Source organism: Hippopotamus amphibius, chromosome 3 (assembly GCF_030028045.1).
Source record: "Hippopotamus amphibius kiboko isolate mHipAmp2 chromosome 3, mHipAmp2.hap2, whole genome shotgun sequence".
In the NCBI taxonomy this organism is placed as follows: Eukaryota; Metazoa; Chordata; class Mammalia; order Artiodactyla; family Hippopotamidae; genus Hippopotamus; species Hippopotamus amphibius.
The window spans coordinates 155,705,333-155,733,041 of NC_080188.1; the positions used below are offsets into that span (position 1 = coordinate 155,705,333).

Genomic DNA, 27,709 nt, shown 5'->3' on the forward strand with positions numbered 1-27,709 from the left:
CAGAACTTTGGGGTCTTGACCAACGCTATAGACCCCAAACTATTCTTTTATTGAAGATAATCTTGGCTCCACTTGCAAGCCTTCTCCTAGCCCCCCTCAGCCCAGTGTTGGAGGTGGGGGAAACGCTGGTTTAGACGCATGTGCTTGGGTGCCTGAAAGCGGGACCACAGCAAATTGCTGTGAAAAGGTTACCTGGGAAACAGATGGTACAGGGGACAAACACAGTCTGAGCCTCTTTGGTGGCAATCACGGTCTTTAATTATTAATTAATTTACATTTCTGATTTGTTAGCAAGTGCCAGCTCGTAGGTGCTAGTTGAAGTACAGAGCTTAGAGCGAAAAAGACCTTATACCTTAGCTCTTTGGAGATCAGCCCCTCCCTGGCACCATCAAACCCCTTCTTTTCTCCCCTTTCACTCAGAACTCTTCAAATATAGGGGTTATGAGTGTTTGACCACTTTCTTACCCTATTAGGTCTCTGTGAGTGACAGAAAGGGAAAGGGGTGTCTTCCCTGAGGTGGGGCCTGTGAAAGACCAGTCTCTATTTACATATTTCTCCTCTTCCTTCTTCTCCTTACTGTAGAATTCTGTCTCCATCAGGAGAACTGGGGCTCTTATATGGACACAGGAGATGCCAAAGCTAGCTTTGATGCTAAGGTATCTCACTTGCTGCCCTTGAGCAAACCTCCTCACCTCTTAGGACCTCGATTTTCTCACCTATAAAATGGTAAGAATGTGTTTTTGATTCCTTATAATTATGTCCATGTTACATAATCCCTAAGGCCTCAGGACCCCAGACCTTTTATGCTTTCTCCCAATACAGGCAGAGGAGAGGAAACCTGATGAGGGTTTTAGTCAGTGTAAACACACAGAGATGCTGTGGCTTCCGGGGATGCCGGGATGTTTTCAGAAAGGTTGCTAGCCGGGTTTGTGGCCTATCTGTCCTGGTGTCTAGCAGAGCACCTGGAATCTAGTGAGTATCCAAATGCATGTTTTTAAGGAGGGAAAGAAGAAGAGAAGATGGAAGGGAGTGGAAGATGGGGAGAGGCAGGGATGGCGTGGAGGGGAGAATCCCACTGACATCCCCAAGCAAGGGTGCAGAGAAGCCCTGAGTGGCTCTCCTTTCTGAAACTGTCTCCCCACCCACGGTGGTCCTTTTTCTTTCTGAGAGGCCCCTCTGAGATCTTAATTCTCCTTCCACACCTTAGTTCTCTCTGTAGGAATAAGCCGCAGGTGGGAACGCCTCACATCACCTCACCCCCAACAGGAACACGTAAGCCAGGCTTGGATGCCACCGCGAAGGGACCCACATACCCTCTGAGGACAGGTAGGAAAAGCCTAGGCGGGGTGTGGGTGCAGGCCGTGGAGCCCCCGGGGCTGAGGGCCCTGAGAATCAACGTGATTCTGAACGTGATTGCCATGTGCGGAGGGAGGGGAGCAGCCAGGCCTCTGTCTAGGCTTCTTGGGGGCCGTTCTGGGCGGCGGCAGCCAGGTTGTTGGCCTGGAGCAGGAAGGTGGTGAAGGCCATGTCGGCTTCCTCCTTGGATGACTAGGGGGCAACAGGAGAGGAGTCAGTGTCTGGGGCGTTGGCCCAGGCAGTGGGGGTCAGAGGGGAGGGTCGCGCTAAAGTATCCTAAACTTATAATCGCGGCCTCAGCAGCCCAAGCCTGTGTTGACCCACCTTCTCATTCCACTGTGCTCACCAAGGGGGACTAATTTTGAGAAATGGAAAGTTGCAGCTTCTAAAAATATCTCCCTCTGTCTCACTACCTCCTTCCAACACATGGAGTGGAACCACCTCTGTTGCCTGGGCCTGTCCCCGGAAGCCCTGCCCACGGTCACGACCAAGGTGGCCTAGGCTGGCGTCAGCCACGACGTTTACATTTTTCTTTCTCTACCCGCTCAGAGACACACCATCGGGCTGGGGGGGAAGGCTGTTTCCAGGACTGACTCATTCCCTTAATTGTTCCCAATGCTGGGGGCTCTGCCGGTGCCAGCGAGAGTAGATGTGATAACACGCGTTAGTGCCTTGGGATCAGGGATGCACGAGGAGGGGCTCACATGTGACCCAGAGGATGTCAAGGAACGTGGCCCTGGGCCGGGGTGGGAAGGGGCCTCCTGTGGCCACCATCGCCTGCCACAAGCAAATGTCTTCCAGGCCCAGGGAAAATGCAGGTCCCTGCAAACCCTCAAGCAAGGGTGGTGACCTGAGTCCATGGGTCTCACGGCCTGGGAAAAGCACCCGCCTAATCGCCAGGGTATGACATTTGACCCGCCCATCCTGTGGCCGAATCTTTAAGGCATTTGCCTTCCTCATCCCCTGCCAAACCCACCCCTCCTACGCCGTCTCCCTCCCTCCTGCCTGTTTACAGCCTATAAACGCAGCTCACCTCCTGCCTGGGCCTCAGCCACATCAACGCCACAGCCAGAAAGATGCATCTCCCGAATACCGTCTACCCCGCCTTCCCTACTCTGGCACCAGCCCCCCTCTGAAGTGGTCTTCCCTGATGTCTAACTGCGGGCCCTCAGGCTGTGTTTCCTCATCACCCATGTGAGGCTGTCTTCTCCCTCCTTGCCCTCACCCTTTTCGCCTTCTTGGGTTCCTCTCTCTCCACGGCGTTCTCGGTGGTGGTGGCGAACTCTGTGTGAAGAGCAGGGAAGGGTGGATCAGCCCTCCCTGGCCTCCTATTCCCACCCCAGATGCAGAGTCAGAGCTAATTTTTGTTCCCCGGGGACTGGGCATTCCCTTGAGTGAGAAATGTACCGTCTTTTCCTCCAAGAGCAGTCTCCTGTGTGTCTGGAGAGGCTCCCATGTTGTCATGGGCTCCAAAATCCCTGGAGTTCTCAAAGTCCGACATGCTAATGTCCGTCCTGTAGCTTCTGAGTGAAATCCGGTCTGTCAGGGAGAAAGAGGAGTTGGTGTAGAGGTGGGGCCAGGAGAGTCCCTGAGGGAGCCCCACAGGAGAGCTGAAGCGGGGCAAGGTCTCTGCTGCTTGTCTCTGACTAGGACCCAAGGCTGAATGGAAATGACCTGAGTCTCCTCCCCAGTCCCCTTTCACAGAAAATCTAGATTCCACAGTCCCTGACCTTTGTTCATCACTCTGTGAACTTTCAATGCGCAAGACCTTATTTTGTCCTCACATCAGTCCTTAGAGATGGTTACTCTTATCCCTGTGTTAAGTGCTGAGAAAACTGTAGGTATGAAATGGGGACACCCCGAGTGACACAGCTGACTGGCCCTCACACCAGGCTGGAAGCCCAGGTCTCCCAGCACCCTGTCTTCCTCTTCCCGGCAGCCCTGCCTCTGAACTTAGACCCCCAGCAATTGAACATGGACTTCCAGAGACGGCGTTTGGATAGCAGCACTTAATGTAAGTTTTGGGCATGTGTGGGTTTCCTGTTTCCCACCTCGCTTTCCTGGACCCTTCCTTTGAACTGATGAAAGAGAATGGACCACGGCAACTCCTCTCAGGGCTGCAGAGCCAGGACTGAAGGCTCGGGGTTGGAGGCAGGGGGCAGGGAGCAGGGAGCATCTTGGGGACTCACCGACGTTCTTCCTGTGCCGGGCTCTGACCACCCCGATCACCACAGCCCCTGCAGCCAGCACCAGGGCTAGGGGCACCAGGGTGGAGATCAGAGCTCTGGAGCTCCCACCTTGTGCTGCGGAGCTGGAGGAAGGATTAATGTAGTTAGTCCCTGCGAGGGAAACTGGGGCTCCCGGGGGTGCCGGCAGGTTGGCTCCAGCCAGTTCTTCCTCCACTGCCTGCTCCTGATACAGCCCCTCGAGCTCTGTTCTTCTAAGAAGCCATCCCAGACAGGACAATGTCAAGGACCGGGCCTTCCCTGCATCCCAGGACTGGGAAATTGAACTGAATGGTAGGCACTGCCCTGGCCGCAGGAGAAGGGCAGAGAGCACAAGCTGAGGCTGTGAGGGCTGCCGCCACTGTCAAGAGGCGGACAGGCTCTCCTTCTTGAACCTGGTGGCCCAGCCTCAGGTCCTTGGTCTCTAGAATGGTGCCCAGGTGGGGAGCCCCAAATCCCTCCTCACCTGCCGGGATCTGCAGGTGCTCCACTCCCACCAGCCGGGTCTTCAATAGCCTTCACTGCTATTTCCTCTGCAAAAAGGCTGGGACCCAGAATGACTTTGCTCTCAATCTTCCTGGCCCTTGGCTCTATCACCTCCCCACCAGGGGCAGCTTGTCTGGCATCTTGGGACCCTGGAGAGAGCAGAGGGGCCTGGATTACGGTTCTTTCTGTCCCTGAGTTTAGGGCGTCTGAGGAGTGGAACTTCATTAGGCATCCCAGGGTCAGGGTGAGATTTCAAGGCTGTTAGGGTAGGGTCTCGGAGGACACTGGAAACAGGAGTGATGGTCTTCTCTGACTTGTCACAGATGATCTCTGTCCCATTCATATCAAATTCACTTCCATCTACAAGGCTCCGTGTCGTTAGATACAGTTAATGAGGACTGACCCATCATTTGGGGACAGGGAGATTTTTCACAGATTTGAAACCCTGCCCAGGGCCTCTTGACTACAGGGCTGGGTGCCATAGTGCTGCCCCCTGGTGGTAGCATGGCTAGGGTTCCCTCAGTGAGCCTGACCAACTAGATGCAGACCTAATCTGATTTCTGGAGGGACTAAAAATACCTTCATTAAGGATAAACCATTTCAAGCGATATTTTAAAAAGAGGCTTGAAATGCAAACTTATTAGAAGATGTTGCCCCGACTCTCTTTATCAGACCTTGTAAATGAAGGCTAACTGGCCCTCTTTTGAGCTGACTTTGGCAGAGTATGACGCATAGAACAGTGACTTTGACATTTCCACATAGAGAAGAAGATCTCTCTATATAGAAAGGGCTTTAAAGTGGCCTGAAGGAGCAACTATGGGAATTGTCTTGAAACTGAGATTAAATGGCAAATCTATTTTTGATTAGGTTGTATAGTTATTTGGGATGCCCCTTTGGGAAGGAGACCAGGTGGGGGCATAATCTCCCTCCGCCCCCTCCTCTTATAGCCAAACCTAGGGGCCACCCCTGTTGGAGATGTTCTTAGGCAGCTTTCTCTGGGGTCCCGGGGCACGTGGGCTTGGCCCTCAGAGACTCACCCTTCACCTTCTCCTCCACTGCCACGTAGACAGCCGCGGTCTCTCCATATCGGTGGCCCTCCTTCACTCCGCACCAGTACCAGCCTTCGTCCTTCTTGGTGACGGAGTTCAGGTTCAGGGAGATGACCTGGCTCTTCTGGTTGCAGTTCACAAAGGCCTCGCTGGGCCCTTCGTCCTGGGTGGGCAGGGCCCTGCAACCTGTGTTGCTCCACTTACACCAGTATTTCTCGTAGGAGTAGAATTTGCAGGGAAAGTGGCAGGAGAGACTGAAGGGCTCTCCCAGCCAAGCCGTGACACTCTTGGGTACCTTGAGGCTTGGTTCTCCTGGAGCAAGGAGGGAGAAATAGGCACAGAAGTCAGCATTGGTGATGCTGCAGGGAAGTGAATGGGGGTCTGGAGGGGGTGCTTTGTCTACAGCCTGTTTCTTCTTTGGACAACATGTTAAATAAATACACTATACTGAATACAAAAGCATTTGCAATTATGTGCCTATGTAATAGGTTATTGGTGACCATCGTGAGTCAGTCTAGTCCACCACAGACCATAGACCTTGCCAATGACTTCAGTTTGTTTTCCTTGCTGTTATCTGCTCTCCTACACTCAATGCAAAGAACCATACTCTACTCCATGCTCTTGATCACAGGAGGTGTTACATGTGGTAGTTTGAAGAGTGTGGGGCAGCAAAGGGTATTTGTTACAGGTATGAACAGGTGGGGGAAGGGTACTTGATACAGGTGTGAGCAGGTGGGCTCTCTCCATCGCCATGGAGGTGGGGGTGATGGAAGCAGAGTGGTTGGGGGGTGATGCTGCTGCTGACTGGAGGGGTCCTGGGGCTGCCTCCCTTCCCTCTTGCCCCAGTTCAGAAATTACCTTCAACAATCTTGAGCTGCACCGTGGACCTCCAGCGAGCATCGCCATTGGTCAAACACCAGTAGAAGCCGGCGTCCTGGTTGGTGAGCTGGTTGAGGATGACGGTGTAGGTGCCGTTGCCTGGCTCCTCGGACAGCACGAGCCTGCCCTCGTACTCCTCCTTAACCAGGCCCTGGCTCTCCACCAGCTGTGGGCAGCGGCCGTTTTGAGTGGCTTCCCAGCGACACCAGTACTTCAGGGTGTTTGTTTCCTTCGGGTTGTAGGGGCAGGACACGGCCACGGAGCCTCCCACCACGCCTTTCACCACAGAGGGACTTGGGGGAATTGCGGTTTCTAGAAGCACAGACAGGGATGGGATGGAAGAACATGGTGTGGTCTGGGCAGCCTCTTCCCTTTGGGCTCAGCCAGGGTGGAGAGTGAGGTTTAGACCAATCACCTCGCCTGCCTCAGAAAGTGAAAAAGACTTTCCTAATGTCACAGAACCCAGCACCGGAGCCTTTACCCAGCCTCCAGGGACCTTCCCCACTAGTCTGGCCACCTTGATCTCTTTACCACCTTATTCTGAGCAGAGAATGGAAGGCGTTTAAAGAGAGACTATCAGCCTTTCTCCTTGGGCTTCTTAAAAATCTCCCTCTAAGTAAGTTTTTGTCTGTTTATTAGCTTGTCCCACAAAATGGCCAGATGTTTTTTTCCCCCAAATTAAGAAAATGTATTTAGAACAGTATAATTTAAAATACATACTATGTAGCTCAGGTAAGTTTAATTGTTGAGGACCCTGACTGAGGGCCACGTCCAAGAGAAGCATGGCCTTTCTCCAAGAAGCTAAAGCTGGGGTTCCGTGAGAACCGTGGGTGACTGAAGATGCTGTGGTGAGGACAGAGCTGGATGGAGAAATGATATACAGGGAATGCAAGCCCCTTACAAGGACGTCACAAGGGCAGTGACTATGAACTTCAAGTACTGGTTCACTGTTTCTCATGAGGGGTAACTCTATGCAGAGTGCTCCAGGGTGAGACGGAGCAGGGGTTTAAGCTGCTGAATAACAAATAACCCTAAGAGATGTTGGAGGGGAGATTTTAGAAGCTGGGGCATTGCCTTCCCGGGAAAGCTTTGAGGCCAACGTAAGCCCAGCCTTCTTCCATCTGAGTATGAAGGATGAGGTGTCATCATGCTCCAGGTCAGGGAGACTCCGTGTTAAGTCCTCACCATGGCTCTCTGAAACCCAGACAACCCTGTAGGTCTGGTCTCAATCAGGAGCTTCACTCCCCTCATTCCTTTGATAAGACATGGCCATCAAAGGCCTTTGATAACAGAGAAGAGCAGTCAGGAGATCACACAAGGCAGTGGCTATGTCTCATAGCTCTCGTGTAGAGCTGCCCACAGAACATCTGGTCCAGGGCTCATCAGGGAGCAGATATTGTCAACTGACTAACAGATACTACATAGATTCACAGGGAGCGAGAGAGGCTCTCACCTGCCAGACTGCCCACCTCTTCCCTCTTCCCCTCTCAGGTCTCACCTTCATTGACGAAGAGTTGCCAAGCCTGGATGGGCCAACCTTCCTTAGGCTCGCCGTCAGGGTTGGCTCCACACAGGTAGCGCCCCGCATCCTCTTTCCTCAGGCTGGTGACGTGCACACTGAAGAAGCCATTATCCTTGGGAGTGAACAGGATCCTGCCCTCAAAGTCCTGAGACTTCTTCCCCCGAGAATTGATAATCACATTGCAAGCTTTCCCATTTTTTAGCTGGCACAGAAACTGGGGAACATTTGTCATCTCGGGACCCAGGGCACAGTCAAAGGTCACTGAGCCCCTCAGGTCTCCATAAATCAGCTCAGGCTCGGGCTTCAGCACTTGGAGGTCAGCATTGCTCTTATCGGCGCTGTTACCATCCCCAGCCTGGCAGACATACATCCCAGCATCGCTGAGCTGGATTCGGTTGATGGTAAAGCTGAACATTAATTGGCTGGTACCCTGAATACTGATACGTGCTCTGCCGGTATAGCCACTGTCCACATACCCACTGGAGTCGGTGATTAGGAAGGTGGCCTGGCCATTTTTCTTGTACACATATTTCTTCTTGTCAGAATTCACATTCCTGAAAGGGCAGTTGATGGTCACTGTTCTGCCCAGGTCTGCTGTGTAGACGTGGACGTTACTTATCTTCTTCGGATCTGCAGGATAAGGGGTGGGGGCAAGTTGTGATTTTGCTTTCTTGCAAAACTGCTCAATGTTCCCAGTGAAGGGCTGGGTGTGCCTGTCACCTGGAGTGTCCTCTTTTCCAGAGGGACACGGTCAGAATGTCTTCCAAGGCCCAGCCTTACTGCCACCTCCTCCATGAAGCCTTCCCAAGCTGGCACTAATCTCTCCCTCCTCGCTTCTGTCTTGATCCCTACACCTATATTACTTATTACATCCAATCCTGTGGTCTTTGGGCAAGAACTGATCATTTAATTTATGCTGAGAATTTTGATGGATTAACGGATCTCAGGTAGGAAAATAAATTTTAAAAGAAGCCTTCTGGTGCCCCAAGGTCTTGCTCTGAAGGGTGCTCTGATAGCAGGGATTTAAGGATCCCTGTGAAGCTCTCCCTGCTCACGGACCTCTTGTCCCACCTGCAACAAATACGATGAGAGAAGTTGTCCTCCTCACGCTCTTCTAAGCTAGACCCTTAGTAAAACCTGAAATGTTTCAGGCCCCGAAGACCTGGAAAAGTGCCTCCTCTCCCCAAGTAGGTCCCATCTGTCTTGTTTCCATGTTCTATTATGCAAAGTCCTTCCCTCCGGATGGACCCATAGCCTTCCCCATGCCGTCTCAGCAGATCCTTCCTCATGCCTTCCTGTTGCTCCTGGGATGATTCCCTCTCACTTTCCCCCAGAAGCCCAAGGTGCCTGGATCCTTACCTTGACTGACCTCCAGGCTCACATCAAAGGACAGGCCTCGGCTGCTGATGCCCAGACCACACTTGTAGACCCCCGAGTCATCGCTCGTGAGATGGCTGATGTTCATCACAAACATGCCACTCTCCGGGAAATTGATGAGGCTGGCTCTGCCCTCGTAGGCCTTGGAGATGTAGCCCTCTGAGCTGATGAGGGTTGTGCAGTGGCCCTTGGCTCCCTGCCGGCACCAGTACTTCCGGCTATGCCGGTTGACGGAGGTGGCCGGGTAGTAGCACTTGATGGACACTGAGCTGCCTTCCACGCTGCTCACCTCCTGGGGACCAAATATGGGACTCTTCATGGAGACCGCTGTGGGGACAGAGACAGAGGCTTTCTGAGGCTGCAGGAGGTGAAGCCTGCTGAGAGGATCCAGACAGCCCACACTGAGGACATGAACTTGTCCTCCTAAGACATGTGCCTTTCTAAGGATTAATTACCATGTGCTACAGCTAGGCAATTGCTAACTTGCAAAATTATTAAACAATTCCTAAGTTTTAATTGTAATTCATTAATGATAACCATTTTAAGGAAAACAGCACTGCAAACTTATTTAGTGATAGCCTCTGTATGTATATGTATGTCTGTATATATATACATATATATATTTTAAAAAAACGCCCTTGTGGGCTGCTACATTATTTCATTTGTTATCTGTTATTTCCTTATATTTCTAAAAATGCCTTATAGATTACTTTCTTTTTTTCCAGATAAAAATGTTAAGAGCCACAGGATGTCATTTCCCCAAAACCCCAAAGCAACTCATAGCGATGCTTGGTTCAAGGTCAAGGTCTTGTTTTCTTTATTCCCAGTGAAGACCCTTCACCAGGCCCCTGGCCTTGAAATAAGGAAGTACCATTTCTGTTCCCGATCCCCAGTGCTGGCTCACAAATCCATTTTCAGAGGTGGCCTCTCTGCATTGTCTGTGTGGTTACTCCTCAAGGGAGTGCAAGCTTTGTGAGGGATATTCTTGGGAAAGGGCCTGATTTCAAGGCCCCCCAGCTGGGTGTGGGATGGGAGTGGGCTAGGACCTGGCCGACGCACCTGGGAAGACAGCCAACAGGCAGATGAAGAAGAAGTGCGACATCGCTGGTGGCTCCCGTGGGCTGTGCCACCCAGGCCACCTTCTTGCGTGGTTGCTGAAAGACAGTAGCACGAGGTGATGAAACGCCTTTGTCTTCCAAGACTAGTTGACCTTCGAGCTCCTGTAACACCTGTTTGATTTTGTATCTCCAGTAACGGACATAAAACCTCTTGAGGAATGAATGGCTCCACCTTTCCCATTACAGCTCAAAGTCCCATCCTCCCACAATGCTTTTTGTTCCTTAGTAGGTATAAGTAGATTTTCATCTTCTCAACTAAGCTGCAAGTTCCTTTGGGAAAGGGACACGCACGTGTCATTTCCTCTGTAACCTTATCTTGGGGGCAAGGTCTTGGGCAAGATCCGTTACAGCTCAGGAACAGCTTGCCGGATAATAGGTTACTACCAAGAAGTGGTTCCACCTCTCTGTTCTGACTGCCCTCCCTACATCCCTGGGAGGTGGAGCGGGGCTGGCATATTTTATGGCGTGTCCTATGAGCAAATAGAGATGCATAGAGGCGACCTACCAAGGATTAATGTGATGAGGATGGTTGTAGCCACCATCAATTGTCCTTGTCCCACGTTCTGGGCACTGTGTTAAATAATGTACCTGTATTATCTCATTTAAACATCTCATATCACCCCAGGAGGTGGGTATTCTGTTGTTGTTGTTGTTGTTGAGGAGGTGGGCATTCTGATACACATTTTACATAGGAGGAAATGAAAGCTGAAAAGTTAAGTGTTTCCTCAGGGTCAAACAGGGATTAAATGTGGGGATAGGTAGAGTGGGGTGGAGGAGGTGGGCAAGACCTGAACCCTGCTTTGTCTGACGCCCAGAGTCTAATCTCCGAGCCTCTTTCACTGCACCGTATTGCACCTCAAATAGAGTGGGATGCTTATCCCTCATGCTTATTCCTGTTACTTGCAGAGCCCGCCTTTGCATATCGAAGCATTGTCATGTACACTATTTCACTGGAGCTCTACAAGTTCCCTTTAAATAAGACAGAGCAGATATAATTACAAGCATTTCATGGATAAGAAAATCAAGATCTTGAGATGCTGAGTGATATGCCCATGATTTCCCAGAGCCTCAGTTATGGGGTCAGGGTTAAAAAAGTAGGTGTGATGGCCTCTGTTATCCTGCCTGGTGAGGCCGGGCAGACGAAGATGGAGAATCCAAGGTAAGGCCACTCAGAGGTGCAGCACATGTGGACCTTGTCACATCTGTGGACATAGCCCAGGGCTGCAGACGGTCGAGGGCCCCATGGCCCAGGCTGACCAGAGCTGTCCTCTGGACCTAGACTGCAGCCTAGAGGAAGAGAGAGGCAAAGAGGGGAGTCCCCACTTTCCCATGGACCTTGACAGGCTTTCAACTTTGGAATGGACTTGATGATGAGAGTGTGAAAGGAGAACTGTATTAACAAGTGCTGGGCAGTAACCAGCACCCATAAAGATAAGGAAGCTCTAAGCAGCAGGGAGGGTGGGGAAGCATCTCCCAGGCTCCCTTTACTGCCTTGGCCCTGTTCCTGCTCCCAGAGACGCCCTCTGCAGCTGAAGCCAAAGGCAATAGAGCTGTTTATCTTGGTTATTTCTTTTCCGTGAGGGAATTCCCCAGCAAGGCACCTTTTTATTTCCTTGTGGAGATAAAGGTATTCTGTTTCTCCAGTTCTTTGGAAGAGTAGGGGGAGTGGGTTAGGGGAGGTGGGGACAGATATGGGTGTCAGGTGGTAGCTCGAGGCTCTCTTGATTCCGGTTAATTGCCCTGGACTTTTCATACCGGGCCAATGATTAACCTCTGGAGTGGGGTGTTAGCCAAATGCCAGCGTCTCCCCAGCCCGGATGTGCTCAGGCAGCGCTGGTGGCAGGACCACCTGAGCGGGCACTGTGGTAGCCATGGGATTGACTCCCAGGTGGGAGCAGGTGTCAGAGGACTGAGAAGTCTCTCTCCTCTGGAACACTTGGGATAGGCTCACTGCGGAGTCCCAAGGACTCTGCCACCTGCCATTTGTGCTGGCCTTGGGTGCAGTGGCCATTGGGAGGACACAGTGCCTCGTGCTTTGAGGAGCCCAAACCAATAGCGGCTCTCTGGTTCTGGTTCCTGTTCTCACCTGAAATCAGCAAGCTTCCTAGTATTTCTGTTAGTGGGTCTTCCCACAGGCTGAGCTGGGGGATGCAGACCCTCTTCTGGGTTGGTAAAAGCGATTTTCCCTGGATTACAGAGAGTCAAATGCCAGAATTTCTAAAGCGGGAGTCCCGACTTCCAGCCCAGGCTCGTCTCATTTGTGACATGCTTGGGTAGCTGTGAAGGTCCACGTCGGGGGAGGATGCTCACACGTGCCCATTACCCTTTGCATAGCCTCACCCCAGGGATGAGGTCATCAAGCATGTGCAGCTGGAGGGCAAATCTGGTAGAAGCTGACCTTGGTGAGGAAGAACACAGTTCAGTCCCCAGGGAGAATGGACTCTCCCTGTGCACCTATGCTCTCAAGAGCAGGAAATCTTTGCTCAAAGGTAAACTTGAAGTACAATTTCTCTGCTCACAGCTGAAAGGACCCCGGGCTTTGCAAATTGTTAGAAATCCCTTTCTCTCAAAACCAGACTTTGTCCAAAACCTGGGAGATTCAGGTCTCAGGGAGGCCCCAGTTCCACGGTGGCTGGGGCTGGAGTCAAAGGATTTGCTTTGGAAGGAAAGAAAGAGCATAATATTTATTGGACACCTAGTATGCACCAGATGCTTTGCTACCTTCTTTTCTTATATGACTTCACCCATCATCACAGCAACCCAAGGGATAAACAATACTTCATGTGCAGGTGGGAAACCTAAGCATTAGAGAGATTCTTGGCCCCAAGACTCACAGCAGAGTGGGACCGAATCACTACCCTATTGTCACTACTTGGCTGCCTCAGAGGGGCCTGTTCTTTTGGCGTGTACATATCATGCACAAAGGCACCTTTTCCAGCTCTTAAAATAGGAGCTGTATTTTCATTAGTCAGGCTGGGATATTCTAGCTCATTCTCATTTTACCAAGTTACTGACCCTGACATATTCATAATATATGTCTACACAGTTGTGGGTGGGGACAGGGTGTAGGCCCTACTGAAGACTAGAGTCTATCTCCTTATAGAATTAATCTAGCTAACTGATCTTCAGCTCTTCTGGCTTGGAGTCAGATCTTTGTCCACCTAATCGTAGGTTTTCTCCTTTTTCAGAGGGAGCGGGCTCTCCTGGACCAGGTCCTGGCTTGGCTGCTGGTGAGCACAGGCCCGCAGCAGCTCTGGGTCCTTCACCTGGTTGGTACAGAGCAGAGGGTCAGTTGGGGCTCTCACTGTCCCCAGGGCTTTAGAGGGAACCGAGAGCAGTCACTGTGGGGACTTGAAGCCAACTTGGCAGTTTCTGACTTTCTGTGATTGTGAACTTGGGGGAGCAGGAAGCTTGGGGCTCAGAGGAGCGGGGAGTGGCTGGTCTGGCTAGGGAAAGGGCTTTCCTTCGCCTGGACTGAATGGCCAGGAGAGGCAATGACTGGGTCCTTGTGGGACTATCGCTCTCATCTCCCAAGGCTACAGAGGGCGAGCACAGACTAGAGTGAGCATGGAAATCACTAGAGGAGGGGGGGCAGTCTATGTAGTTCGAAAGGGCCTCAGACTTGCAATGACAGGTGGGAGCGTAGGAGAGGTGAGGTAGTTTATGTAAGCCCTGGGGTGTGGGAGAGTCTCCAAGTAAAGGCAATGTTGGAGAAAAGGAATTGGAGCTCCAAAGGGCAGGGAGATGGAGATGGAGCAGCCACAGGGTTGAAAGAATATGTGAGCTGGAAAGATCCAAGACTTTCTGGTCTCATTTCTGTCAAAAGTAGGGATGCAAGACTTACAGCAGAAATTGAGCGTTTGGGATACAAACTCCATGAAACTCTGGGAATAAGCCTTGTGGATTTTCAGATGGCCTTTCAACAAAGACTGAGAATCCCTGTTATTGACTCCATCCCTTTCCTACCTTGATGTGTAGGTGTTTATCTCATGCACTTTACCAGATGGCAAGCTCCTGGAAGGCAGGGCCAACTGAAATTCAATCTCCCCGTCTCCAGAGGGTCTTGCTGTCTAGAGAGTGCCTGGCAAAGACCAGCTGTTCAGCAAAGACTAATTGAATTGGGAATGGTTACGTCCTCATTCCCTCTCTGAGAAGGGCACAGTTAGAGTTGATTTCTTTTGCTTTGCCCAATGCCTTCTTCGTTCTGAGCACTCAAGGAAGAGTCATGTGAAGAGGAGCCTGGAGGATGCAAGAGAACCCAGAGGTCCAGAGTCCTGCGCTGTCACAGGCTGCCAGAAGAGCTCTACCCCTTGAACAAAATATGCTGGCCCAACTTTCCCATCTGTAAAATGGGCATCACGATCCCTGACGCTTCTAGTTGAAGGGCTACTGTGGGATGGGGGACTATGGAATGGAATAATGGGTGAATATATATGGAAGCACTCTGGAGAGTGTAAAGTGTTCTTCCACTGTAAGAGGTTGCAATTACTTGTTTGCACAGGAGGTTGAGAGTCTGTGCACTTAACTTCCATGGTTGCTGCGCACTTGGTGAGTAGTACAGAGCATGGACTCCTCAGCTTGGCTATCGGCTCTCTCACTTGGGGGTTGTGTGATTTGGGGCAGGCTATTTAAACTCACTGAGCCCCAAGTCATCAAACTGGAGATAATTGTACCTAGTATAGTGAGTTGCTATAAAGATTAAATGAAGCAACATATGTAAAGTCCTAAGTAGAGTGTTGGGCTTAAAAAAAAAATAGCTTCGTGCACATATCCTCTCTAAAATCAACAGTCTTCTCTTTTTCCTGTCTTAGAGTGAGAGAACAGAAGTCTGTTTGCTGACTATCCTTTGAAGACTTGGGGGAGCTGCTCAGATTAGACCAGCATGGCCAGAAAGAGGAGATGCCTGCCATGGACTAGGTTAGGAGTAAGGGATCATAATTACAGCTAGTACATACTGAGTCATTTCTGAATGCTTTACATGTGTTAACTCATTTAATCTTCACAGTCACCCTAGAATGTAGGATAAAATGGGCAAACCCATTTCACAGATGAGACAGTTGAGGCTCAGAGAAGTAAAACATTTGTCCAAAGTTACACGGCACATAAGTGACTGGGATGGGATTCAAATTCAGGCACTCTGGATCAAGAGTACAAGATTTTAGTCACTATGCTATACTGCAGAGGGTCTTAAAGTTGAGAGGGAGCAGTCAGGAGGGGATGGAACAGGAAATCCAATTTTAGAGGAGAAGTTAGTCCAGTTCTCGCCTCTCTGCTTTTCACAGGAAAGGTAGTTCCTGTGAAGAGATTCTATTTGAACCTAGAGGTAGGTGCCAACAGAGAAATTTCTTCCTGAAAAATAAGAATGGCTGCATTTATTTAGCACTTACCATGTGTACGACATGTTACAGTCGTTTCCTGTAACCAGACACATTGTCTTCAAAGTTTCTTTCTACTCCATCACACTGTGTCAATGCCAGGGACTTTGGGATCCCAGCTCCAGCCCACCCAGAGAGGGGGCAAGACATAGATGAGGGGATCTCTACTGAACACTTGCATGAATAATGCTACTTTTTTAAAAAGTTGGGTATTGTGTTTTTTAGGTGATGTCAAAATGTCCCCATGACCGTATCAAAATGACTGTACCAAAATGTCATCATTTGTACTTGCTGGGTGACCTTACACTATTCACATTAATTCACAGTCTCAGTTTCCTCAGCTGTAAAATGGGATTATGATACCTACCGTGCCTACCCAGGTTGGTTTCAGGTGGGAAGGAGGTGAAACTGTGAAAGCCAATGGTAAGTGTGTTTACTACCTGGAAGCTGCTGCTATCACACTGTAAAATAAAGCAACAGAGTCTAGAAGCACTAAGAGACAGGCAATGATTACAGAGTTAGCTGCTCTCCTGGCTCCTGGTTCATTGCTCTTCCTGCTATATCACCATACCCGAGGCCAGGGAGACGGATGGATGGAGCGTTTCAGAGCTGGCTGTGGGCAGACCAGATAGCCGCCTTCTACCCTAACCCATGAACTGGCACATCCCGTCTCCAGATGTTCAGGCACCTGTAATTCCCCTAGTGAAAGGGGAGAGTGATGATGAAGGCTGTGGTGCAAAACAGCACCAACAGCTTAGGTGGCCTGGGGCAGTTGCACAAAGGGAAGAGGAGGTGGTGGGAGATGGAGCTTGCATAGAGGCTGCCCTTGTGCCGGAGGGTCCCTTGGTGATGCTGTCAGGATGGACCAGGCGAAAGCCTATGTCTGAGCCATCCTGACTACAAAGCCAGGAGGAGCATCAGGACTGGGGAATGCTGCCTGTGCCTAGGAGGGGGCTCTGCCTGCCTCACTCATTTTCCCAGGAAGGACCTCACTTTTCCCACCTTAGCAGGTGCAGGATAATACAGTGATACACATTATACCTTGGTGTGGCAGGAATCTGCGAGAGCAAAGCTGGGTTGAAATTGGAAAGGATCTTAGAGGCTCTTCGAAGCCCAGAAAAAGGGGCTGCATGTGCCCTCCCCAGAAAGCTGAAGGTGGAAGGCTTCAAGGACTAGAAGAGAACCTGCCTCGCACCAGGCACTGCAGAAGCATTATTCTACCTGGGTCTTTCTGGTGCTCAATAGTCTTGGAATAACTGAACCGAACTGAAAAACACCAAACAACTGTCATTTCGCTCTAGAGTTTTCAAAGCAATTTCACACATATTTTCTCATTTGAGTCTCACATCAACCCTAAGTGATCTGCGTTATTTGTATCCCCATATTACACATTAGGAAACTGAGGTTGAGAGAGCAATTAGGTGACTTGCCTAAGATCACAGTTAAATTATAAAGGAGTTAGTAGGGAATTCAGAGACCGAACTTGGAGCAGAACTACACGTGCCAACCCCAGACGTCCCTTATCCCACCTGCTGAGCTTTCACCTGTGCGTCCTTACTCATCTTTTGGGGATGCGCTCACATCACAACATGCTCGGGCGCACAGGCGGTGGCCATGTCCTCCTCACCCCACTCTCTGTAGGCTGGGAGTCGTGCACGCAGAGGGCACTGCCTAAGTCACCATCCCGGGCCCTTCCCTGATGGCATCCCTTCGGGGATCCCAGAGCAGTCACACTTACTTTCAGTCACTTCCTTCTATCCCGTCAGCTTCAGGGGTGCAGCCTGCTGACAAGTCGGCGAACCCTGCCTTTCTAGAAGCCTCTGGCAGGACACTGGATACTGCTGCCAAAACTGAAACTGTGTGCAGTGCTTGACCCACACCTGGGCTCTTAAAGGGACACTCTCCCATGGGCATGGCGGCTGGCCAGTGGCACGTGACTCCCGCAGATCCCTTGCTTTCCTTTCCTTTCCACTTTTTTGGCTGGCTCCACTTGCTTCTCCTTGACCTTGAGGAGACTCTGTTAATTAGGAATCCTCCATCATTACAGCTGCAGGATGTGAGACAGGGTATCAAGCATGAAGAGCCTGTTCTATTGCTTTCTAGCTGCAAGATCCTAGGCAAGTCACCTTCATATTACTTTTCAGCTGGAAAATAGGGAGAGTAATACTAAACCTAGAGGTTGAGGATATAACCAGATATTAGATGTGAAACGCCTGGCTCAGGGCATGGTGTGGAATCGAATGGGGTATAGGCGGCAGGAACAGCCTCACATCCTTGGCCTCACATCTCCACTCACCCGGGAACATGCCCCCCTTCCCTGGGCTGCTCAGCTTGGATTAAGTCCACTCTTTACGCTTCTCCTGCAGAGCCCCTCTTGCCAGCCCCAGAGCTCCCAGGACCCGGGGGACCGTGCTCTTCCTTCCTCACTTGCTAGAGGAATTGGAGACTCTGTTTGCTCCTGAGCTCCCCAGGGAATGGCGGACCGCAGAGTCTTGTTGGGACCTGGGCTTGGCGCCTCAGCAAAGTGGGCTCTGACCGGCTGAGCTGGGGTAGAAACCTCCTTCCCTGACTCAGTTAGTCCTTGGTGGTCTCCCTGACCTGACCTGGTTAGGACTCCCAGTAGTTCCCCAAATGATCTTAGTCCCAAGTCACACAAGTGAAGCCCACTCCCCAACACACATGTGTGTCTCCCATCCCTCATCATGCCCACCCCTCATCACGCCCACCCCCTGAATTCTCCTCCATCCTACCTGCGCAGGGCTGGCCCAGGCTCTCCCTACAGCGTTCTACAGGCCAAACCCCAAAAGGGGAAGGAGGAAAGGGGAAATAGAGTCCCGGAAAAACACAAGACATTCAGAGCCCGGGTCTTATTTCAGCTAACCACTCAGTCACGGCAGGCTATCAACCCACGGTCACGGGTTTGGATGGCAAGAAAAGAAGCCATGTTTTCTATTATGGAGCTTAATTTCAGGCCCTAAACCCACAATCTGATGGATGTAAGAAAAAAGTTACCTAGTCACTTCTGGGCAAAGTTGGTTCAGTTTAACAACATCTCGGTCACTTTACTCCCGATTTAAAACTCAGTCTCGTTCTGGATTTTCTTAGCTTTTTGTCTCCCCTCTGGTGTTTATGTGAAGCCTGGAGAAGTGGGCATGGGTGAGGGGGTGGCTTGTGCCAGTATAACTGTTGAGGCAGTGAAAAGGAGGGCCCCATCACGTTAGCCTTGCTTTGTCACGGTTCTATGTTGGTCTCATGCTCCAGAAGGAAATCGTCCCATCCTCTGAGGTAGAATGTGTCCTGCTGGGTGGTGGCCTTTATTCTGGCCCATCCTGAGAGGTCTGTTGTCCACTCTGTGTTCTCCTTGTCCCTGGGCTCCTTTGGGCAGGACCTCCAGGCCCCCTCAGCCCTTCCTCACCCTTCTTGTGTGTGCAGGGCAAGTGTGGCTCATCTGCATTTTTCTGGGGCCTTTGGGAGATCCTTGCAGCAGAGCCACGTTCTCCTCAACATCCCAACATAGAAGGCAATCGTTCGCCTTCCCTACTCACTTGTCCCCGTGTAACTGGGGCTGCAGTGGACACTGGCAAGATGCTGACCACCAAAGTTCCACACAGGACAAGCAAGGCGCAGGCCCCCTTGGCTCTGGCATCTCCAAACCCTTCTGGATCTCTCCATCATTGTCAATCTCCTCTCCTGACTGCAACCCTGGACTAAGCCCACGGTGGTGGGTGGGAGGGCACGAAGACCTATCAATAGCTAAGCCATCTTTCTTCCCCCTCAGCAGTCGTTCTTCCTCCCACTTCCAGGGTCAATGTGAAGTGGGAGGATGTGAGGGGAGGTGGAGATGTTTTGGGGACAATGAGGGGAACATGCTGGTTCTGCCAGATTATACTCCTTTCAAAAGTTTTCCTTCTTATCTCCCTCGCCTTTGGAACTCAACTGTTAAGATATTTGTTTTCTTATTCTCATTAATCCATTTCCTCCAGAGCAGGGACACCTTGTGTCTAGCTATCCAGGCTGGAGTCGGGGTTAAGGGAGGCCCACTAAGCACTAGGACAGAACCTGGATGAGTGTAGGGAGAGCGAGGGAATCCCATTCATGAAACCGTTGCTTCTCATGCTGCCTTGGGGGCTCCAGATTCCTTCTCCCATTCTCGTGGTCTGTGATGGTGGGTGGTTTCCTAGATCACGTCCTGGCGTGTTCCCAGGAGTCCCCCCACCCCCACCCCCAGCCCACCACGTATCCCACACCCGCCTAGCCTAGTGATCTAGCTTCGGGAAAGAAGAAAGTGAGAAGCAGAACCCAGGAAAGAGCCATGTAGTCAAGACCCTGCATCCTATTCTGGGCTCAGCCACATGCTAGTGGTGTGATTGGAGTTCCCCAGCTTCCCTTCTTCCACGGTGGTTTCCCCACCTGGAACCCACTGGCCCCAAGACATAGGCCCTGCATCCCAGTCCTGAGAGAGGAGAGACTGGCCAGGAGGGTTCAACTGCCCAACTCAGCAGTGGTGATGATAACAGTGGAATTATAACTGCCATCACTTCATCTGCTTAAACGCTCCCCCCTCTTAAAATAATAATGTGAGAAGAATGTAATAATGAGAATGGCTTCTCATTTGACTTTCACAACTCTGGGACTCGGCGTGAGTCAGTGTGAGGAAGTGCAGAGCCCAGGTCTCAGGTCAGAACACCTGCATACCACCTCTATCCTGGCTCTGCTCTGCTTCGAACTTACTGAGTGACCTTTGCCAAATCACTTCCTCCTTTAGGGCTGCAGTGGTTTCATCTGTTAAATGGGAGGTCCCCAAGGCTTTTCCAGTTCTAGGATTCTGTGTTTTGATTGCGTACCACGTTAGTTTCTTGTGGCTGCTGTAACAAATTACCACAACCTGGGTGGCTTAAAACAACTGAAATGTACTCTCTCTGCTTTCTGGAGGCTAAGAGTCTGAAATCAAGGTGTGGGTGCTGTGCTCCCTCTGGAAGTTCTGGGGAAGAACCCGATGCTTGCCTCTTCCAGCTGCTGGCGGCTGCTGTCATTCCTTGGCATTCTTTGGCTTGTAGCTGCATCACTCCAATCTCTGCTCTTGCGCTCACGTTGTCTTCTCTGTGTGTCTCAGATGTTTCTCTGCCTCTCTTACAAGCACACTTGTGATGGCATTTGGGGTCCACCTGGCTAATCCAGGATGATCTCCTCATCTCAAGGTCCTGAACTGAATTACATCTGCAAAGACCTTTTTCTCAAACAAGGTAACATTTACAGATTCTAGGGATCAGGAGGCGTACATGTCTTTTGGAGGCCATTTTTCAGTCTACCACAAACATCTACTATGCCCATGACCAATTCAATCAGTCTACCACAAAACTACGCCCACAACAAGTTTGCGGTCCAGGGAGATTTGAGACATGCAGGGGTATGTATCTACGTTCCTCAAGGGCTTATCGTCTAATTGAGGAGTAATCACCCCCACACACCACTGCCGAGGAGCAACAGCAGTCAGGCAGTACAGCCTTGTGGAAAGCTCCCAGGCTTCAGATCCAGGATGCCCTGGGTTCTTGTTCAAGCCCTGCCACTTACCAGCAGAGGTGACCCTTGACAGGTTATTCAGTGTCCCTGGACCTTGGTATTCTCATTTATAAAATGGGGCTAATTACACTTACCCCATAAGTATGGTACAAAGTTTAAGTGTAATATGGACAGTGGCTGGCATCTAAAAGGTGCTTATGTTTCAGCTTTCAGATGAAAGGGACAGCATTGGCTTTTGGAACAGAGTGATTCCCCACTGACCCATGAGGAACCAAGGGCAGAGAAGTGGAATGATTTGCCTAGGTTTGCATGGTGAGTTGATGGCATGGGTGAGTTGAGAACTGAGGTCTCCCAGCATTGGCACTTTCTTCTGCTTCCCAAAGCCTTTACTCCCCCAGATGAGTCTTTTGAATTCTGTTTCCCCAGGCAGCAAAGCGCTCCCATTTGCACCGTGAACTGATCCAGGGAAGACTAGAGAGGGCCAGGTCCACGGGCCTCTGCAGGTCCAGCCCTCTAGGTTGGTACCACTAGCATGTTGCTCCTAGACCCGGGGCTGACCCAGCCACCAACAGAGAAGGGGAGGCCGATGCCATCCAGTCCTTCCCCACATCTCCACTGCCCTTCTGGCATCGCTTACTGTGGACGGTCCTCATGAATGTGGCTTTGCTGGACAAGTGGGATAAGAGTGGACGGATGAAATGCCTATCACTGCTGTTTACTGCCAGCTCTCTGCTCACATGTGCAGAACTTTAGCTGAGTCAATGTTTAACCCTTGTCTGAAGTCAATGTTTAATCCCAGGCCAGCCAGCCCTGAAATTTAGCATTCCTTGGTAAGCCGATAATATACACATTTTAGTATTAATCACTGGAAAATAGAACTGTGACAGTGAATCCACCAAAGCTAAATACCAAGCCCCCTTCTCCCTTTTTTAAAGGATGTTGATTGTTGGAGATTATTTATGCCCCAAGCAGCCTGCTCTCACCATCAGCAAATAATGACCTAGTATTTCCTGGTCCCAGCTGTCATCTACTGACCGGAGCACAGCATTGGCTCTTCCTGGTCTAATTTCACCTCTGGGGCTTGGGAGAGGGCATGGGATGGGGGTGACCGCCCTTTGGCTCAGCTGAGCTTCCCTGCCTGGCAACATGGTCCCTAGTGGGATTCACTGCCTGGAATCCCAGACTGGTACAGGCCAGCTGGCTGGGCTTGCTCAGGCAAGATTTTGGGGGAGTTTCTGAGCCCAGACTTATGTTCAGAGGCTTCCTGCTGAATCTCCCCATTAGAAAGTAGGTAGAAGGAAACTTCATTACAAACGTTCTGTGTTTGCCTGGCTATTGGGTGACTTCATAGGGGCTCCCCAGGGCCCTTCTTAAGGAGCTTGGAACATAGCATCTATGATCTGGCAGCATCGTGTCCATGCCAGGAACAGCCCCAGTGAGGGAAAAGCTGGATGGCAAGCTGGATGGCGGGCAAGTGGGGAGTGTGAAAGAAGGGGAGAGGGCTGTGACCAGATTAACGGTTCAGGTCACTGGATGTGTTGGAGAGGGTGACTTACTGGCCAAGTGTGTGCACCTGAGCCTCAAATCTTTTCTTTTTTCTACATGAACTCATTGAGTCATCTCCTTCTCCCTGACTACTTGCCTTCCTGTGTCACTGCCCAGATATCCAATCCTTCATCTGTTTTCCTAGCTCTGTTGGCTCCCAATCAGAGACTGAAAACAACATTTCTTCTAGGCCTTCTGGGGTGGTGTGTGTGTGGGGGGGGGTGTCTGTACTCTGTTATTGTGGCTGGTGGGGGTGTGAGGGCAGAGACTGTGGTGGGTGCCCCCGAGCCTGTGTCTTGCCTGGAGGAGGCTAGGAGTGATGAAGCTGAACGTGAAAGGGCCTGGAAATGGAAAGTTGGCCTTGGTCCCAAGGCTCCCTCAACTTCCCCTAGGCCAGTCCCAAAGAGCTTTTATTCTCTGCTTTTGAGAGGCAGGAACAAATGAGCAAACCTTTTCTGAGGTTACCAAACCACTCTTTTGCCCTCTACTACCTCCATCCCCTGGCCAGGGAGGGACGGAAGAAGGAAGGTTTTCACAGTAGACATCCAAAGTCAACAGGTAGAGTGTCAGGTGACAGGGCCCAGCCCCTCTCATAAGCCACTGGGGTCCTCTTGAAGACTTGCTGTTTCCTTGTTCCTGGTCTGAGCCTGGGCTTTAGCCCAAGGTTTGCCTGGCAGGCAGCCATTGGAAAAATATCCCCTGTGATCCCCTGCAGCCTGTGCCCATCCGAGCCTCAACATTCCCATCTGTACAATGGTTTCAGTTGTCTGCACTACACGGGTAGAGGAGAGTGCTGGCAAAATGAAGAGTTTAGACGAGTTGCATTTCCTAATCAGTCTGCCTTTCCCATGCCAGGCTCTAAAGCAGTGAACACCCCGATGCCCTTTTCCTGAACTCCTGTCTGAAGTGAAGTGCAACATCTTCATATTAGGGGACAACTTGGAAAACACCTTTGGTTGTGGTCATTCTGGCTCTCTTCCTCCTGTCTAAGATACTTAGGGCTGGGGAGCCAGGACTCTGTGACATTAGGAGAAGAAGTGGCCGTGGTTGATTGACCTCCTACACTCAGAGCAGCACTGGTAGATCTAGGTCAAGGCAGCAAACAGGCAAAGGGTGGAAACTTGGCCAGAGGTTGGAAGAGGCAGAACACAGAAGACTCCAGATGCTAATCAGGGAATGTATGTCTTCAATGAAACGGGACCAGGAGGCAAATGGTGGCCTCCTGACCCCCTCAGGGCCTCAGTGCTCGTGATTTCTACGGGTCTCCAGGAGTGAGGCATAGAGCCCTTTCCTGCAGCTGGCACCTCTCTGCTGCCCGTCTGGTTTCAACTGACCCCTTGGAGAGCAGGCCATGGGGTGACAGCTCATCCCCTTGCTGATAGTGAAGGGACAGTGTGGTCTGGGAGGGCCAGTGCCTGCAAGCCAAGCTGTGTCATTTCAAGAAACATGGAGGGCTTGGTGGCACTGGACCTTGCATGCAGGGCCACCCACAGAGAGTGCGTTTCCTTTTGTGTAGAGTCTCCATTCTCTATTCAATGTTTGTCAAGCTCTTAGCCCTGGATTATCTGCACCAATGGAAAATAATCACAAAATCCATGTGTACTTGGTTGAAGTGAAGTATAAGTCTCTTTGTGGAAATACTTCCCTCTTTATATCTGACTGCAGCTGTTACTAATCTGAATCTGTTTTTCAGACCCCACTGGCTCCTGGAGGAGAGGAAGAAACCCCCGAAGTCTTAGTGGAGAGCGTGGGAAGTCGGCTGCGGAGTGAAGCGTTTGCCCCGAGTTACCTGTGACAGATGGACACCCGTGCAGGCGATTAAGATGTGAGCTCAATTTGTACAAATGCCGATAAGGACCTCGGGGACTGTGCGTGAATTTTTAGCTCTTAGCTCCAGCAACCTGAACTTTTCCACTTCACTTAGCCAGGACAAGAGTAAGTCAGCCAGGTGACTGAAGAGAACAAATTACTGGAAATGGTTATGAAACTTTTTACACATGGGCCCAAAAGTGGAAAACAAGGAATTCTCTAGAACTTTAAACAAGGAAGGCCTGACTGGATATTCAGGCCGTAAGGCCAAGTACGGAGGTGCAGCACCATGATCGAGGATTTGCTTTGCGTTCAGTGCCCAGGCCTGTAGCTACTTCCTGTCTCCAGCTTCAGTCGTCTCATCTGTAAAATGGGAATTGTCTTGCCCACCTTACAGAAATGTTGCATCAAATGAATACAGAATGTGAAAATACCTAGGTGGATGCCTGCTGTGTAGAGATACTTAATGAGCCGTGGCAGCATTAATAAGTAGTGGGGTGAGATTGGGAAGGTTGCACCCTAACCTGCAGAACATGCTTGATCCTAGGAAGGTCAGTGCCTCCCTGTGTCTTAGATTAGAAATCTCCATGGACACTTCCCTGATTCCACCTTCAGAGATGGAGTGTCTCCCTGCCCTTCATCCCAGGGATGTGAGTACCATGCTAGCTGGGGATATGAGATTAAAAAACCAAAACACTGACAATACCCAGCAGTAGTCATGGCCTGCTTAGCCTACTTTGCTTCTGGCCCTTTAAGTCCAGGCTCCTGCCCCACTGCAGGTATCCGTCCGTTAGCCCATAAAGGAGCACTGTAAGCCTTTGGGGCTACCCCACTTCCTTCCTGGCCAAGATTTCACTCAGATCTTATCACTGCTCAGCTCTAAAGACTTTGATCTTGGCTCTGCTCCATCCCTTTGAACTTGTACTGGCTCCTCCCGCTGGTAGACCTCATTTTTCCCTGGAACACTCTGATTTGGCAGCCTTTCCTACTTCTGGAAGCTGCCCCTGACTCCAGCCCTTCGGCCAACATCCTTGCTGGCTGGTGCCCTCCTTCCCCCAGGTAGGTGATCAGGCAGGATGCCCTAATTGCCGAATCCCAGGCAGAAGGATTGCAAGAGCTCAGAAGGAGGAGGAGGCCAGGAAAGGTGTGGTCAAGGGAAACTATTGAGGAGGAGTGGGCTCTGATCCTTCATATCAGAGTAGGAACAGGAGAGTCACAGTTGGCTTTATGGTTTAATGCAGGGTTTGGCAAATTATGGCTCTTCAGCCAGATCCAGCCCACGACCTGCTTCTGTAAATAGTTTTGTTGGAACATAACCAAAGTCATTCACTTACGGATTATCTTTGGCTGCTTCTGTGCTGCCAGGGCAGAACTGAGTAGTTGCGACAGGGGCTGCATGGCCTGCAAAGTCTGAAGTATTTGCTATCTGGCCCTTTACAAAAAAGGTTGGCCAACCCCTGGTTTAGCGCAACAAGTTTCCCCAAACAAAGAGTGATTTGAAGAACCCAGTGCTGTGAGGTGGCTTCACCAAAGTACAATAGTCCAAAACCTGGGGAATCACGCACAATGTCCCCACCCCCCAGGGCTCTTCACAATGCACCTTAGTGTATTAAAGTCTTCCAGAAATCCTGCATGAAATCTATTTTTGGTTTAACCCACATTTCCCAAACTTCTTTGGCCTACCAAACCTTTTTCTCAGAATACCTCTTAATGGTCCTCAGAAGCTAGCATTCTGTGGAGGCCTCTGGAAAACACTATTAGGTGGAATGGTCCTATAAAGCCTGGGTTCTTCCCCATCCCAGCCTCTAATGAGCTGAGTGACCATGGTTAAACTACATACCCCCCAGCGCCTGCTTCCTCATTGGTTGGATGGGATAACAGTGGCTCTCCTATCTCTCTTATAAGTGTTTTAGTCAGGTCCCTGAGATTGTGTGCATGAAAATGGTCTGGAGCTAGGGCTGTGGCGTCACTGATTTTTGATGATGAGTTTTGCTGTGATACATTGCTTAGCAAAGGTGAGGTGGCGATGGCACAAGGTCAAGGTCATGAGTTCCCTCTTCCAGTCCTCACTCTGCTATTCCTAACTGGGTTAACTGAGTGACTTTCAACAAATTACTTCTTCCCATGGGGTCTCAGTTATCTCACCCTGGGTAATAGGTTTTGGACTGGTTAATTGCTCAGGACCTATTAGCTCTGAAATTCTGTGATTCCATTTGGTTAGGTGCAGGCAACCTCCCAGCTATCCAAAGCAGTGAGTCTTTCTCTTACATATCATGGAAACTGCATCGTATTGCTTTTCTCTGGACAGTGTCTGGGTTCAGCCCTAGCTATGAGGAGGTAGCAAGGCAAGATTTCTGGTGCTGCTGGCAGCTTAGGAGGCAGGGCTGAGCCTTCTGGGAATGTCTACCTGACAATTCTTGACTTGATACTGGAGCCTTTCTTTCCCTTCTCTTCCATTGGTCGAGGGCTGGTCTGTCCAAACATGAAGTTCAGACAGCTTGTTGACAGATCTGGCAAAATAAAAGAGCAGATGTGACTCCTGCAAAGACAGTCGGCCCAAGAGTGGAGCAAAATCCCCCAACAGGCATGAGATAAAGTGATTGTAAAGCAGAATCCACATAAAATTCCTCTTGGCTACCTTCTCTCTTATCCATCCCTCCTACCGTAACCATTTCCCAGCTTCATCATCAGTCCTTGATATCAAGGATTTATAAGCAGTTGAATAAGAGGAGCTTTATGAAGAAAATGAGAATCTACTAAAAAAATACCCTCTTCCTTCATAAACTTAGGAAAATCCCAGACAATCTTGACTGGGTCAAAAGGTCTACAGCATAATGAGTATGGGCCCAAATGCGGAGGGATGAATTGGGAACAAGGGTTCATCCTTTCAGTCCCTATGTAAGGACCTATGAAATCATCTAGGGGACTCCCAGATGAAGGGGGATTCAGAGCATCTGGGCAGGGTCCCCAGAGGGCACAGAGCCCATGCCCCTTCAGTCAGCCATTCAGTCACAAATATTTATTGAGGGGCCTACTGAGTTGAAGTCTTTTGGGGACATAGTGAGATGGATAAAACACAATTACTGCCCTAAGAGCGTAGGAGCTGCTTGAAAAGAATATAATTAAATGTGTGCAACAGGCTGAGGGCTAACAGATGTCAGAAAAGGGGGCACCTACCAAGGGCTAGGAGTGATGCTTGAAATTTTGTTAATTCTCCACTCTGATTGGAAGCCTCTCATATTTTCAGACCTCCAGGAATGGAAATTCCACACTTTTTCCAAGCCCACTGACCCCCACCAGTAATTAATAGATCCTTTCTTGCAGCCTTCTTTGAGTCACACTGTCACCTTTGGCCATGGAAAATGCTTGACCTTCCTTGGACCAGTGACCGTGAGCCCTTGCTTCCCCAGATGGAGTCCCAGCTCCCCCAGCTTCCCTTCATACAGGC

The 27,709-nt window shown here is 50.5% G+C and overlaps 1 protein-coding gene across 2 annotated transcripts; it reads right to left on the reverse strand.

The window, feature by feature from the left end:
• Nucleotides 1-243: 243 nt before the first annotated feature.
• Nucleotides 244-27,531, reverse strand: PIGR (polymeric immunoglobulin receptor). Of its 2 annotated transcripts, XM_057730120.1 has the most exons (12): nt 27,439-27,531; nt 26,669-26,771; nt 9,954-10,048; nt 8,877-9,221; nt 7,494-8,147; nt 5,975-6,307; nt 5,105-5,428; nt 4,048-4,216; nt 3,546-3,667; nt 2,764-2,895; nt 2,582-2,640; nt 244-1,548 (listed from the first exon to the last, which is right to left on the reverse strand). In XM_057730120.1, the coding sequence occupies exons 2-12, from the start codon at nt 26,743-26,745 to the stop codon at nt 1,453-1,455; spliced, it is 2,406 nt and encodes an 801-aa protein (XP_057586103.1). In that variant the 5' UTR covers nt 26,746-26,771; nt 27,439-27,531; the 3' UTR covers nt 244-1,452. The 2 variants fall into 2 exon arrangements, with proteins under 2 accessions (XP_057586103.1, XP_057586105.1); XM_057730122.1 differs by lacking the exons at nt 26,669-26,771; nt 27,439-27,531 and adding an exon at nt 17,126-17,198.
• Between the last annotated feature and the right edge of the window lie 178 nt (nt 27,532-27,709).